The 15,186-nt window shown below is 41.3% G+C and overlaps 1 protein-coding gene across 1 annotated transcript in view; it reads right to left on the bottom strand.

Moving 5' to 3' along the window:
- Positions 1-1,706: 1,706 nt before the first annotated feature.
- The window catches only part of SSBP2 (single stranded DNA binding protein 2), a 103,687-nt gene continuing 90,207 nt past the window's right edge, over positions 1,707-15,186 (bottom strand). Inside the window, exon 16 of the mRNA XM_038125558.1 lies at positions 1,707-14,046. Coding sequence (XP_037981486.1) covers positions 14,017-14,046 — 30 coding nt within the window. The 3' untranslated portion in view covers positions 1,707-14,016. The remainder of the gene's footprint in view (positions 14,047-15,186) is intronic.

Genomic DNA, 15,186 nt, shown 5'->3' with positions numbered 1-15,186 from the left:
CCACGGCTATATCATCTCACTTGTTACATTTCAGAAGATACTAGCTCTGAAAATCAGCATGTTGTGCTATTCCCTAAATTTCTTTCCATTCTGTTGCTTGAAAAAAAATTAAAAAATACTGGTATCTTTCTCCTTCTTTGGCTTCTGTGAGGGAAAAACCAGACTGTCATGGCAGGAAGACACCTTGGCCTTGCTATCTGAAGACAGTCTGTGAAAAGTTTACACCCAGTGTTTTCCCCTTCCTCAGCTGCTCAATCCAGATGACAAACCCTCAAATGACCAGTTTTTCACACTGGAAATGTGGATCCTAAATGCTGAAATAAAAGGTCTGTAAACAGAACTCAACATTTTCCTATTAAAAAAAAAAAAAAAAAAAAAAAAAAAAACAACCAAAAAAAAAACCTCAAAAAAACACCAAACCCTTTACCTGACATTTTGCCTGCCTAGGCCAGTAATTTGTAAATTTGTTTTCAGGCTTACCTTGTCACGCCCAGGCATTCTCTAAGATAATGCTGTTTGTTGTTGTGTTGAACACAGTCCCGGTGATCGGGTGCCTGGCCTGGTATAGATCTCTTGTTTGCTGTGAGATGAGGAGCTACAAAGCTGCTGGAATCACAGGATGGGCAAAGCAAAATCGAAATGTGCTCACGTGAAAAACCTGCGGTGTTGGGGTGAGGGGAAAGAGGAGCCGCTGGGGCAAGGGAAAGCTGCTGTTTCAAAATCACACCTCTGATGTGCAGGTAGCCCTTGGCCTTCAGGGAAGGGCTCATTCAGGGGGTGTCCTTTGGGGAACCGGGACACAAATAAGCAGCGCCCATGGCGGCACACCTGGGCAGTGCAGCCAGGGAACTCGCCCTCTAAAGTGAGCTTTCCCAAATGATTCTCTGCTTTCACAAGCTGCATTTACTCTGCCCTCCGGCTACAGGAGATGGAAGCTAAACGAGCGTAATGGACTGCAAAGGAACCACTGAAGCCGAGTCCTGTAGTTTCTCACAGAGTCTCCACTGGAGTAAAACAGTGTTTTACAGCTTTTGGTGCTCAGCTAATACCTACCAAGTCTTACTGTTCTCCTTCCACTGCTGAAAAAGAGAAATTAAGCTGCTGGCACCAGTGTGGCTGTTTCAGTTTGAAACTGCGTAGAAACATATTAATTTGTGCAGTGGTTTTGCTTTGTTAATTTGAGATTTTACTAATTTTGAGATTTCCTGGCTAATGTACTAAAGAGTGTGGTGGGTTTGGTGTTGGTTAATTATTAGTGTGGTTCACTAATAACGGTTTCCCTCCTGAAAAGTACTTTCTGTGGCACAGCTACAGCAGCACCTGTGGCATCAGCGAGGTACAGGACCTAAGGCAGCCTTTGTGGAAGCACCTTTTGTGCATCTTTTCCAGTTAATAAACAACAACCTCAGTCTTAGATGTGAATAAATCTGTAAAGCCCTTAGAGCTAGCAAGAAATGTTCCAAAATGCATTGTTTTGGGAACGTTTTAGATACAGACATCAGCTACTGCAGTAAATCAACTGCAGTACAGAGCTGTGCATTTCTGTAGACAGCATACTTCTGTGTTCCAGAAACAAATGTATTACTGCCTGAAGTGATAAATGTTTTTTGTATGCTTCTTCCATAACCCTAGTTATTTATGGAAAAAAGGTGTTTGGTTGAGGGTTTTTTTTTTTGGGACACAGCTTGTGAAAATACAACTACTTCTTGTAAAATGAAACTTTATTCTAAAATGTATCCAAAATTGCAAGACACAAGCACCATTAAACAGATAAATAGACATATATTTATATACAGAGAGCATCAAAACACAAAACAATTGTTAATATAATTCTTATACCATTTTAATGAGTATCCATCAATAAAACTTTACAATTTAAAGGAGACTTTTCAGTTGCAAAACAGTTGTAAAATCATATGTATAAATTATGTTTACTACAATTCCAATAACAGAGGCAAAGTAAAATACAAAAATAATAATCAATACTGCAAATTCAAATACAAACCCCAAAAGTAATGCTGCACAGGTACGTATGTACACTGGATGAATTCATGCAGCCAGGCAGTGCAACAAATTAACTGCTGAGTTTAACTTATCACAAAATGGAACCACCATGTCAGAAAACAGAAGAAAATATACTTTTGTAATAAATCATAGTGCATTTTGAAGTTAGACTTTATAAAATGATTGTTGAGTGATATACTTCTAATATTCCCCATGTGATCTGAGATCCCCCCAACTCCTTTTTTCACAAAATAAAATACAAATGACAAAAGCTAAAAACCCCACTGTAGAACAGAGTCTGATGTACTGGTACCATCTTGAACGCATTTGTTTTAATTCTCAAGATCAGACTTGTTTGCAAGTGTCCATGTCCACAGGGACACGAGTTTTTCCTTGCTACCAGAAGTAAATCTTTCACGCTCCAATGCTATCTCCATAAACTGCATCTCACACGATGCTCAGACTGCACTGGTTTGAAGAGACACAGCTGAGCCTTGAAAAAAGAACCCTTAAATCCCTATGAAGCACAGAGAGAGTAAATGGAGGATAGAGAGACCTCATTATTCCTGAAGCTCCTATCCCTAATTGCTTTAATTACATAAACAGAGATTAACATAAGAGGCTTTTATGGCTTGGGTGAAATTTCTGCTAATTTGCTGGGCAAGCGCGAAGCCCGTGTCTCTCCACAGGGCTTTGCCTTTCACAGTGCAGAGGACTAAAGACTCTTTTGGTTGGTGAAAGGAAGCCTCAGGTAACTATATAGAAAAATACCTCTGCAGTGAAAACGTGGTGAAGAAACAAAAATTCAAAACAGAACCCCTGGAAAACTGTGACTTCTTGTGTAACAAAAACATGGCTGTCACCTTTCAGGTCTGTGTTGGTTGGTATAGCATGAACACGTAGATAAAACTGGTTAAGTGTCAAAATTATATGAGATACAATTACACAGTCTGACACTTTTTTCTTAAAATCTTAAGTGATAAGCACGCTCAGTGTTTTCACTAGGAAATTACTGCTAAAATGCTACATTTCATTGCTGAACAGACATTTATAGCAGCCTGTAAACTATTGAAGAGTTGCTTCCTGCATCCTTTGTGCTTCCAAAACCCCCCTTTGAGCCATTACTAGCTTTTGAATTAATGGGAGTTTTGAGCAACAAAGGGATGCGGAAAACCACCTGTATTGGGTAAATAATGTAGCAATTTACACAGCAGCTCTTCAGATCTTCCAACATGCAAGCACGTGTAGAGAGAAGCTAAGAGACAGCATGCACTGCAGTGTTATGTCATTGTGCTTATGTCTGCTGAGGGCACTATGGCGTTTTCACTCAGAAAAAAAAGAAATGTTAGCCCCAGAAGACTAAAAGAGCCAATATTAATGAAGCCATCAGCTACTGTTGCAGTAAAGAACACCCCAAAAGAGGGAGGAGGTTCATCTGCTCGTAGTGTATACATACGGAAGCTGAAGAGAATTACAAAGGCACAATACAAGCCTATATTTCTGGTAAATTATACATATTCATAAATTTCTGCTCATACCACCTCAAGATAGTGAATGGTACAATAGTAACTGAAGGTACAAATGGTATTTGGAAGTGAAGCTCTACAAATAAGGGACTGTTGGAGAACACAGCTCATTACTTGCTACATTTCTACTCTTCCCAGGTGGTGAGCTCATCCACCTTTCCTCTACTGGCTGACAACAACATGGTGACCCAGTGAGAAAACTGGAACACCATCAGATGACAGACAGAATAGCTTTATGCCTCTGAAAAGGTGTCAGTGAGTGGCTGCCACAACAATCTTCCCCACTGCTTTACCTTTGGCTCAGAATTCACAGAGAAACCAGGAACAGCAACTGGAATTTCATACCCATTTTCATGCAGAGCTGAGGCTGAGATAATCTATGAAAGTAGCATTTTGGTTAACTTCAGCACTCAAAAATATTGAACAGCAGAGCAGGAATTGTACCAGCTCATCCTAAGAAACAAATCTCAATTTTTCTATTCACAGCTACACAAGATCTGTATAATTTCCAACAGCAAATGACTCACAACTTAGGAAATAAAGAGAATGGATCAATACTGCTCCTGTTAAACTCATAAAAAGTGACACCCACTGTTGTGTGATGAAATTACAGGGCAGCTGTGGAGGCGACTGCTGTCCCAGCCCAGCTCTGAGAACGTGGACGGTCGATGAAGGTGAAAGGTGCAGCTACAGCATTTGAGCTTTAACCTTGAGCTGTTCCTCAGCTCGCCACAACAAATGGCACAACTGCTGTCAGGATTTCGTACCACAGGTAATGGGGAAGGTATCGAGGGGAGGAACCTGCTGGCAGCAGGCTCTGCTAACCCACAGGAAGGCTGCCTGCAGATCTGCTCTATCTGACATGGGGTATTCCCTCATCTCCAAACCAGCACACCAAATCCCAACACGTTCATCGCACGTTTCCCCCAAAAAAACCTCTCATGAACTGCCATTACTACATGTATTCTCACAATCTTCAAACGGACCTCCTAGATTTATTCCTTAAAGCTCTCAGGAAAGGAATCTTTAGCCACACCTGGAAAGCATGAACATTAATACCTTAGTTACAAGCTCATAGCTGAATTTAAAAGCTGCATATGCTATTGCTGGTGTTGAATGATCTATGCAATGGTTTCTCCCTGTGTTGCTTCCAAAGAAAATCAGTGCAGGTAACAAGGAAGCCCACTCTGACAAATAAAGGTGAGGATTCCTAGGCAGGGGTAATCAATCCCTCTAGAAATGTTCCAACAATCTGCAAGTTCAAGCTACAGCTGTTCATTAAAATCAAAGCAAAAATAAAGAAAATAGCACTACGGAGCAGAAATCTCATGCTTGAGATTGAATTCAGAAAGTCATGTGTAAGACACTCAGAATCGGGTTCAAAGGAGCTGCATTATTCTTGCCCATTCCAAGCTCAAATACACGTTTGTGTAGAGGTGTGAGAAGCCAATTGTACACACTTGGATTCATCCCACCTAATTCCAGCTGTTCATCAGTGGTGAGGGCAAATGATGCCAGAATACAATCTTCCAGAGGCACCTCCACTCGTGTCCCTCCTCTGACTTACACACGAGACCCAGGCTGGTCATTTTTAGCCAGCTGAAATTAGGGCAGGATGAATCAGGCCACAGCATGGAGCGGAAACAAGTCTGATGTGGTGACACAGCATCACCATGACAATCCAGTCTGTCACAGCCCTGTCCGAGGCTCCCAGCCAGACACGCTTTGGGTCAGCGACCCACACCACCCGTGCCTTTGCAGCTCACAGTCTGGCAAGGAGCTCATCACACATTACACAGTGAGGCTTGAGTTCATGACGACCCCCCAAAGCAAGACCCGGAGCCACCTGGGATGGCAGCTCTGGTGCACAGGGGCTGCAGCCCTCCCAAACACCCCAGAGGCCGCCCTGCAGAGTTACACACAAGGTCTGGAGGGGTTTGCAGCCGGAGTGGTTGCTCATCCTAACACAACACGCACACATGCCCACGTATCCATGGTGCTGTGGGAGTTCTGCATCCCCACGCCTTGGCTACGGCATGGGCTGGCTCTGGGCAGGAGCTGTTGGTAATGAGGATGAAGCACACACTGAGGAGAAATACGGCGTTCTGAAACACACATTTGAGATCCCCAATAGTATCAATAGTAACAATTAAGGTCAGAGGCAGTATCAAGTTTTGCATGCACTTTCTACATTAGTATTTATATAGACAAGTTTCATTCTTGCTGGTTTGCAAAATTACTGAGGTTTCCTTTACTTCCAGAGACTGGAATATTGAACATTAGTTTCATTTATGATGTTGAAAGTCATTCTTTGTCTAAAATACACCTACAAATACTTGGGATTATGGGACAGGGGTTGCCCTGTTGTTCTCTGTAAAGGGCTGAAGTAACTGTAGAAATATTTTTTGATCTTAGAAATACAGGGAATTTATCTACAAATCGGACTGTAAGCATGAGGAACACTTATTGCAAGTTCTCAAAGTCTTACATGAAAGGGTGAAGGTGCAAAGTCTTTAAGACTGCCTTGATTCTAAAGATTAGCCTACTCATTTAATTAAACTATCAATAGAAACACAGAATTTAAAGTAATCCAAGTAAGAATCCCCTTCAACTTTCCAAGCTTCTTCACTTTTCCCATCATTGCCTTTCAGACTAGACAGGACTTGAAATTCTGATGTCAGAAACCAGCAAAGAACACACAGACATTTTCAGGTCTTTGTTGTATATCATAAAATACTGTAAAAAAAAATGCAGAGTCCCAGAATTCAGGTTATTTTTCTATCTCAGTAACCAGACAGAGAGTTCAAATCTCCTTAAAACACCACCTCAGGTACAGCCTGCGGTGGGTGGGGATGAGGACACAATGCAGAGGCAGTGCTGTGCCTCTCCTATGCCCCTAGAGATGGGCTTCTGTCTTGGCACCGCTGCAGTTTGTGGGGAATAAAAAAGACACCAGCTCACACATCTTTGTAAGGCATCAGCCTGCCCAGGTGCTGTGCCTGGGGCACCCCTTTACCAGGGGACACTGCACAGGCGTGACACCTCTCAGGTGTGCAGGCACAGGCACCTGGGATGCCACAAAACCTGCAGCTGCCTGCTCCAATCCAACCCCAAACTCTCAGAAAACGATATGACCTGGGTTGAATTCTTTTACATTACATTTAATATTTCTGTAAATGGCTTATAGATCTGCTGTTTGAAATAAATTCTGAAACCACTAAGCGTGCTTAAAAGAGCTTCAACTCCATGTGGACAGCGAGTTCAGAGGACAGAACAATGACTGTTGCAGTATATAATACACATGGCTGTACAGTCAAACGCCACCTCTTGCTTCAAAACAAGAATTTACAGTAGCAAGCAGTGGTGGCAAGATTTCTTACACAAAACCTACAGGAATTTACAGGATATGCATGGATCACCGAGGTCATAACACCAGCAACAGACAAGACAGAGTATCTTGTGCAATGCGAACAAGGTTGACAGTGGTTTACCAATGCTGTAAGTAATTCACATAAATATGCTAACCCACCAGCTAACAAAACTTCCTCCTCTTTCTACCAGAACCAGATGCGTGTACAGCAATCCATAAAAACAACAGTGGTTTGTTTTTGTGGTTTTAGCCAAACATGCACAAAGTAGATGCACTCCGAGGGGATACTTGCAAAAGAACCCAAAAAAACCCCTCTCAGAACTGGTGTCCAAGCACACACGGCAATTGGATTCGCGCTTCTCAAACAGCCATGACAGAGCCAAAGTTTATTGTATGGATGTTTTTGTCCTGGAAAAATAGTAATATAAAAATTCACTTGGTTTATAACTGACAGAAAACTCCAGGTTTACTCACACCACTCTTCCATGTCTCAAATTCTAGGCTTAATTCATTCCAGCCCTACTTTGGAAACTTGTGTTCTCCTCCTTATCTATTAATGTAAATGCAAATCAAATTAAAACTACAACATAATCAGAAAAAATAAAAATACTAGAAAAATGAAATTGAAAATAGCTTATACCTGCTTTTGGATGTTATGTTGAGTGACAACAATTTAATAACACCACTTTGCTTTCCCACTAAACCACTGGATGTGCTCTGTGTCTCTGTTGCAGAGAGCTTTAGTACATTTCTACCTCAATTAAATATATCCTGTATTTGGGATTTTATCTTCATCCAATCTGCGAGACAAAAGTGGTTTTCTTTTAAGGTATTTTCTATCATTGTTAGGAACCATCTCGTCTGATTTGTGAGTATGTGGGATGCTAACTGTCCTGATCTCGAGCAGTGAGAGCTCCCAGGATGCTGCACTGCCACTCCTTATCTGGTGTTATACTCAATTCTTCTCTAATAATGAAACGAATTCTCGACAGCAGGGTTCTAGTTACAGTTATGAACAACTTCCTGCATGCTTGTTGGGCAAAATGCTCTTGTTTTTGTGCAAAGATCTGGCACATTACATTTACTGGGGAAGTCCAAGTGAGAGAGGGTAAAACACGAAGATTAAAACAGCAGAAGTGAAGCCTAAAACATCCAGTTCATCCAGCTGACAGCTGGGACTCCTCAGGGATCAGAGCAGTTGTTCCACAACAATACTTTTTCCCGTCAAAAGCAATTACTGATGATCTCAGTATCTCTGTAATAGCCCAAACTCCTAGACTGTACAGTCTATGTCCTAGCTCACCCAGGCTACTGAGAACACATCACCTTTCAAAATCCCCATGTTTTGTGCCGTTTCCCTATGAAAACTGATGCTAAAACTGCCAGAATTTTCTCCTGGCAAAATCCAGCCTCTTGTGTCAGCATTGTAAAATCTTGAAGGGATCCCCAGAACCTAACAGCAAGAAGAGTTGTGCAAGTTCTCAAGAGAACAGCGAGGTAGCGAACGAACACCTTGTTTCTGGTGGACAATTGCCCAATCCTGAGCCACCTGACCCTGGGAACAAGCCTGCTCGACCACTCGGTCACTCCTCTGAGACCACAGGACCCTGAATTATCCACGAGACACGCTGAAAACACTGACCAGGCAAATTAAACCGCTGTTTGTGAATTAGGCTTTGTACAAGGTCACACAATTCAGATGTCAAGCAGTACACTTTTGGGGATGTGGAAGGAGCTTTCAGCATGAAGTCCAGCTGTATTATTTATAGCAATTAGGCAGCAAATCTCTTTTGTATCTGATGTCTCAAAAACCATGTCTTTCAGCAAATATTTACAATGCTGAAGTAAAATAAATAAAAATAAGGTGATTTTCTTTTTGTCTCTCCATTTCTTTTGCACACACAACTGAAATAGTGGCTAGAAAGTGACCATTTCAAATTATAACTGAAAACTGCATTTATTAAATTTGAAAACATGTACCCAAGAAAACCTTTATACATTTTTTTATGGCAAGTTTTCCTATTACATGAGAGGCTTTCTTACACATTTGAAGCTTAAATGAAGAACAGCAACCAAACAGAAGTTTGGACTAAAACTGCAAAGCTGTTGGCTGTGTGGAGGGAAACTATGGCTGCACAACTGAAAACAAGATGAAAGAACAAATTCACAGAAATAGTTCATGTAATAGTGAACAAAGCTCTCAGAAAGTAAGAAACAGAAGAAAGCCAAATCTGCTCTGCATGTCAGTACTATCAATACACAAACATGCTCCTGCACTGGTAAAATCTGTGAAATAATGTCTGCTTAGGAAATACTTAATTTGAGCTATAGACTGCCCATGGTCAAGCACGGGTTTAGATTATTACAGTTCTACCTTTTTAATTTCCTGAAGGATACTACCTGTTCCGAGATCTGTTTAAAATTAACTCTGTGCAGGCTCAATTTGAAATCAAGGTGAAGCTGTTGGCAGGATCAGAATTTTCATGTGCTGAGTAGATGATCCATTTATTTGTTCTAGATTTGGTACTGTAATTTGTTCCCAATACGTAGACTCTATACAGGAGGGCACTCAAAGCAGTATTTTAAACTCTCTTTCCTCATTTTTCAGGTTGAAACATCATTTTGGTAATTTCAACAGACCCTCTGTATTTTTCTCTATTTACTCAGTTTTTACATCTGCCAAATAATGTGACACCACAGGTAAGTTATATATTTGCCCCAGACTGGGTGAAATCCTACCCAAAAATGACCTCATGTGAATGGTTTCATCAAAATTTCAGCAGAACTGGCACAAGCAGCAGTTTACAGAACTGTGCCAATATTTGAAAAGATATATCTCTGAAAAGAGAGAGCTGCATACAGCAAAATTTAAACCTAACTATTATTTTTGAATAAACCCAACTAATTTAATTTTTAATTTCTGGAGTTGTTTTGACTCACTAAATCATGATTTGGATCCTCAGTGTGAGATAAGAGTGTTGAAGTCGTTTATAGGGGTTTATTTGAAATGTGTGCTTTGTCAGGATTCCCATCCCTAAGGCCTGGGCAAACACAAGTGTGTCTGTGGCAGCACCCACAGCGGTATCACCACTTAGGGTGAATTAAAGAAAAATAAATTTACCTGTACATTTTACATCATTAAAGGGACATTTTACATTATCGAAATGCAAACCTGCAGGGTCAAGTACTGAAGAATCCAGTCCATACTTAGCCACAACAACAACAACAACAGTGGATCAGAGCTGACTAGGAACAGGGGAAAACACTTAATAATTAACTGATACAGAAATAGGACCCTGTGTAACATGTACCAGCTGAAAAGGCATTTTGAATAAAGTGATCAACACTAAATATTGTAACAGCTGGTCCCTCATTAAACCTAATTCCAAATCATTTGCACATGCAGTACTGCCACAGAACAGAGGAAAATTCAATTGGTTTTAGGAAGTTCAAGAAGCTGTCCTTTGATGCATCTTTAAAGAAGCAAGCTTCTATTCACTTCTTCCCAAGTGGAATTATTTAAAATAAATGATTAGCCTACATATTTCTCATTGGGTATTCCTGTTGGAAGGGAAAGGAACAACTGGATGTCCTGGGACATGGAACATTTAATCCTGCACTGTGGGGAACAGCTGAAAGTTATCACTGTCTCTGAATATGTGACATGTTCAGTGGCCAGGGCTCTGCAACCAGAGGTCTTCCAAATAAAAAATGGAATTTTTGGGGGTTGAAAGTGCAAGTTCCAAACTGCAGTTTTTCGTCATTCTCAGGTAGTTAAGAAAATAATGTAATCCCTACTTGCAAATATCCACTTATTTTGTTAATGCATGCCAGGCCACATGCTTTACCTGTGATTGAGACAGCTTCTTCCTTGCCTCAAACCCTGCTCTTAGACATGGCAATACAATCTGGGTGACATGGAGATTCATCTGGATCTGAGCACCCCTTCCCATCGGTTTGAGCAGCAGGTAAGACCCTGGTTTCACTGTGAAGTTCACAAGTGAATAGTTTCAGCTGATTGCTACAAATCTGGAATATTTAAGAGTTCTCACAGCATAACAGATCCCTTACTCTCCATTCCTGCCACTCCCAAGATTTAATCACTTCTGTTTTTAAAAAGCTTGCTTCAACTTTGCCTGAAATAGCCATTTACAGAACCACCTTCTAGTTATTTCTATACTAGAGAGCAAGATCTATCTAAAAACCCAGTGTGAGAAGATCTATCCTGCACCACTCAAAATAAAATTCCTACCAGAGCTGGACAAGTTCTGACATTATCAACAGTGCTGTTGCATAAGGACAGAACCAAACAGCAGTTACATTGCTCCTGGTATCTGGAGCATAAAAAATGTAAGTGGGAGCAAAAACTGAGTGATTTGGAATAGTCTTTCTTCCCATACTGATGCTCCAGATACCATGAAAATCCTACAAGGATTTGAAAGCAAAGGAAAGAAAAAAGAACAAGCAAAAAGCCCTGTGCATATTAAGAAAAAAATAATCCAAAGGTGTAAGGTAGAATTTGAGTAATTAGCACATAGGATTATTTTCTAATGGTTGAGCTGCAGAACCTGGCCTCTCCAGGAGCCTGGTAAAGCTTTGGACAAAGCATTAGTGACACCAGCTGCTGCCTGTGGGGCTGTGTGGGTGTGAGAAATGCAGGACAGAGTCACTCAATTATGTGCTGAAAGGACGTTATGCTCCTGTATCAAAGTGAGGATAGCCTGCTTTAATATTGATATCCAATCTGTGTCAGCAGTTCCATGCACAGGTTTAAAGGTCAGACTTCCTGCCTTCCAAGGTGCCCAAGCACTGACCTGGGCATGGGCTTTGGCGCTTGATGCACTGTTCCCATCTGCCTCAGTCCACCAGCAGTGACACCATCTGACTGAAACTGGGCCAGAAGGAGCCCTTGGGTCCCTGGAAGGCTACCACAGATAATACAGGTGGCCAAGACAGGCTGCAAGGACACCTGGGCTCTGGGTGTAATGGGGACACACCAGTGGTGTTAGTGACAACAGCAAAGGGTCTGAAGAAATTACACCTGATTTTGGATTTCAAGCCAATAGCAGGGTCTTCCAGCATCTTTGGAGACAGCAACAAAGTGTTTTCCAAAGAGAAGCAAATGAATGTGCCCTTCATAATCAATAAGAATACAGTCTACAAAATCATATAATGACTATCTAGGTCATGTTTGCATCTAATCAAGTAGTTCTAACTAAAAAGTAACGCTACCAAAATCTTTGATACTTCAACATAATTTCAATCCTCTGAGACTTTTATCTTTGAATAACCCTAACAGGAGAGTAACACGTCAAATCTTTTCATTTCCATATATCATACACATATAATCTATGGAAATAAAAATTAGTTAGGAGATTGTAGTATTCCTTACACATCCAGCTACCATCACAAGCCCATCATATATGGGTGATATTCTTTTACCACAAGCTCATGAAAGAGAATCCCCTTGCACACGGATATACCACATCCCAGAACTGCTCCTCCTCTGCAAGTGGCTATTTTGGATTGAAGTCCAAGGAGAGGAATTTGCTGTTTGTCTGTGGCATGAATTTCTGCTGAGCCACTTTGTGCCTGCATTGCTGATCATCAGCAAATGAAAACCTTTGTTTTCCTGGGGGAGCTGAAAATCATCAGGAACTAAGTAAATGTACCATAATCTTGGTCTCAGAGCTCTGCCTGAAGAGAAATGGGAATGCTTCCAGAAGCGTTTCCTTTAGGCCTTTTTCTGCATCCTGGCCCCAGCTTTCATACCTAACTGCATGTCCTCCTTCTAAAAGGGCCCAGGCCTTTGTTCCTCTTCTGTTCATGGCAAAAGGTAACACCCTCACAACAAGGCTAGTAGTCATAAAAGGTTTACTGTGGCATTTTGGCTCAAAACAAAACAAAACAAAAAAAAAAAAGGCTGCTGACTGGAAAGTTTTGTGGGAATTAATTCTGGCAGATATGGCAGAAAACACACACCCAAGCAGCAGGGTGACCTGATTTTCTAAATGGGTTTGGGAAATACTGTTTATAATTAGGAACACAGATTGCTCATATATGTTCGAGAATCACTGAAAATGGGAAACATAATTGTAAGCTGTTGGAAAATGTTTCTGTGATAAGGACTCTACTGCATTTCCACTAACTACCACCCCTACAGAAGACCATGCTAAATAGAAAACTCAATTCCAAGGGCAGGAGAAGCCCTGACACTTTATTGCTAGATTCTATAGCAATTGGAGCTCACTTACAGTAACCTTATAGTACTCTATATAAACTGAGAAGCTTGTATCAAATTCAGGCTTCCATTTAAAATAGATATTGCAGATATTAGGCTTCAATTAAAGAAGAAAAATAACCTTCAGTGCTTTTTTTTTTCTCTTAAAGGCAAAGTATCAAAAAAAATCCCCAAACTAGGTGGAAGTTATTAAATTTCTCCAAAAAATTAAGATGAGCTTTCTTCTATTTCTTGAGACAGTACAATTTGTGATTCACAGGGTAGCTGGTATCAAACACAAGGTAATGAAAGCTCGTATAAGCAATTTTATTCCTATCCATAATGGCAGACACTAACAAAATCAAAAGAATTTATCCTTTGAGTTCAACTTAAAAAATAACTTATAAAGCAGTGATATATGCAACATAAAACAGTTCAGGATGGGAGAGGGAAAGCAAATTTTAATAATTAAAATGTAAACGTGGAAAAAAAAAAAAAGAAATGGAATAAAAGTCCCTACTTCTGATTTCTACGTGAGATGTCAAGTGATCCTATTTGACAGTGTCCTGGGGTCTGTGTGTGTGTGTGTGTTTGGGTGGCACACACACACACCCCACGCTGACCCACACATGTACACACACAGACAGGCGCTGGCAGCTCCACCTCGGGCACTTCTCTCATGCCACTCCTTACAGTTGTCTCAAGCATGTTTGGGACCCACTTTCTTGACAAAACAGGGGAGATGGTAGGAGAAAAAAACAAAAAAAACAGGTGGGTCTGATTGTGTCTGAGATCCTTTAGTTAAACTGTACACTGGGACGAATAATTTTCTTCTGCAGTAGCTCTCTGGAGAGGGCCAACTCACTGTGGTCTTCACGGCGACACTTGAGAACAGGTCACACGCTCATTGTCATGCTAGGGGAGTACTGGAAAAGAGGAATCCACATTTTAACAAGCATTCTTCCCCCCCCACCCACAGGTAGCCATGTCCACACCTGGGCTGCAGCAATGGGGTCAGAGCTCCTTGAGCTCCCTCCTGAATCTGTGCTGCAGCCTCTCTTGGGGTTGTAGTTCAGTTTGTGTCCCCAGAACTTCTGCTGTGCTTCTCCCATCCCACAGTGCAGCCACTGCTGACAAAGGCAGCGCCCCTGAGGGCTGTTCTGGTGTTACCTGGGTGCTGTGATGAACCAGTACCTCACTGAGGCTTTCCACACCCCGTCCTGCCCACTGCTGGCTACTGGGGAATTCACCTGGGCAGGTGCCTTGTCTGAAGCAGACTGGCTGCATTCGTGGCTAGCTGAACCACACAAGACTTTGGGAGTTTTTGATTACTTTAGGGGAAGAAGGGAACAAAGGTATGCATGACTGTGATTCAGTTAGGCATTTGGTCTGTATTAATTTGTGTTAGCAATTTTAGGGGGCAAGCTGAATCAGGGACCAGTGGTCATTCTCCTTTATGTGAACCAAAAATCCAATCACCACATCACATGATTCTAGTGACACAAACTGAGCTGCAGCCTTTACCCAAGCTACAGCTACCCTCAGGTTAGCAGTGCTTCATTAAAGTAATCAATGGGAAACCACAGTGCCTGGAAGAAATGCACATCCATACACCTAATTTGCTTTTAAATTGAAAACTGTGGACTGCAGAAACACTTAATTTGGTTGAAGATCCTCTAAGTAGAGCAAAATGTTAAAAAGCAAGAAGATCAGCAGTTTGAAAATTGACAGAAGAAAAAGGAAAGATATATTTTCCTGCGCAAAACCACGTGCCCTACATATCCTGCCAAGTCTTCAGTTCCAAGCTGGCCATTTCCAAGTGTCCAAGCATAAAGAAAGAGTATTTCAGATGGGTCTTCCCTGTCATGTAAATTACACAGGTCTGACTTAAGCTCTAAGGCTTAAAGCAAAGCACCTGCTCAGGTAATTTCCTGTATCTGAGCCAAGGTATGTGGGGAATCACTTTGGGAAAGGAATCAAAGCATGGTCTCAAGTTGTTTAGGATTTTCACCTTGTTATTAAGCTCTACATTGCTACCTACCCCTAATCAAAATTCCTAGTGAACT

The sequence above is a fragment of the Motacilla alba genome, chromosome Z (assembly GCF_015832195.1).
Source record: "Motacilla alba alba isolate MOTALB_02 chromosome Z, Motacilla_alba_V1.0_pri, whole genome shotgun sequence".
NCBI classification, from domain to species: Eukaryota; Metazoa; Chordata; class Aves; order Passeriformes; family Motacillidae; genus Motacilla; species Motacilla alba.
Note: the sequence above shows the minus strand (reverse complement) of the source record. Positions and strands in the feature narration are given on the sequence as shown.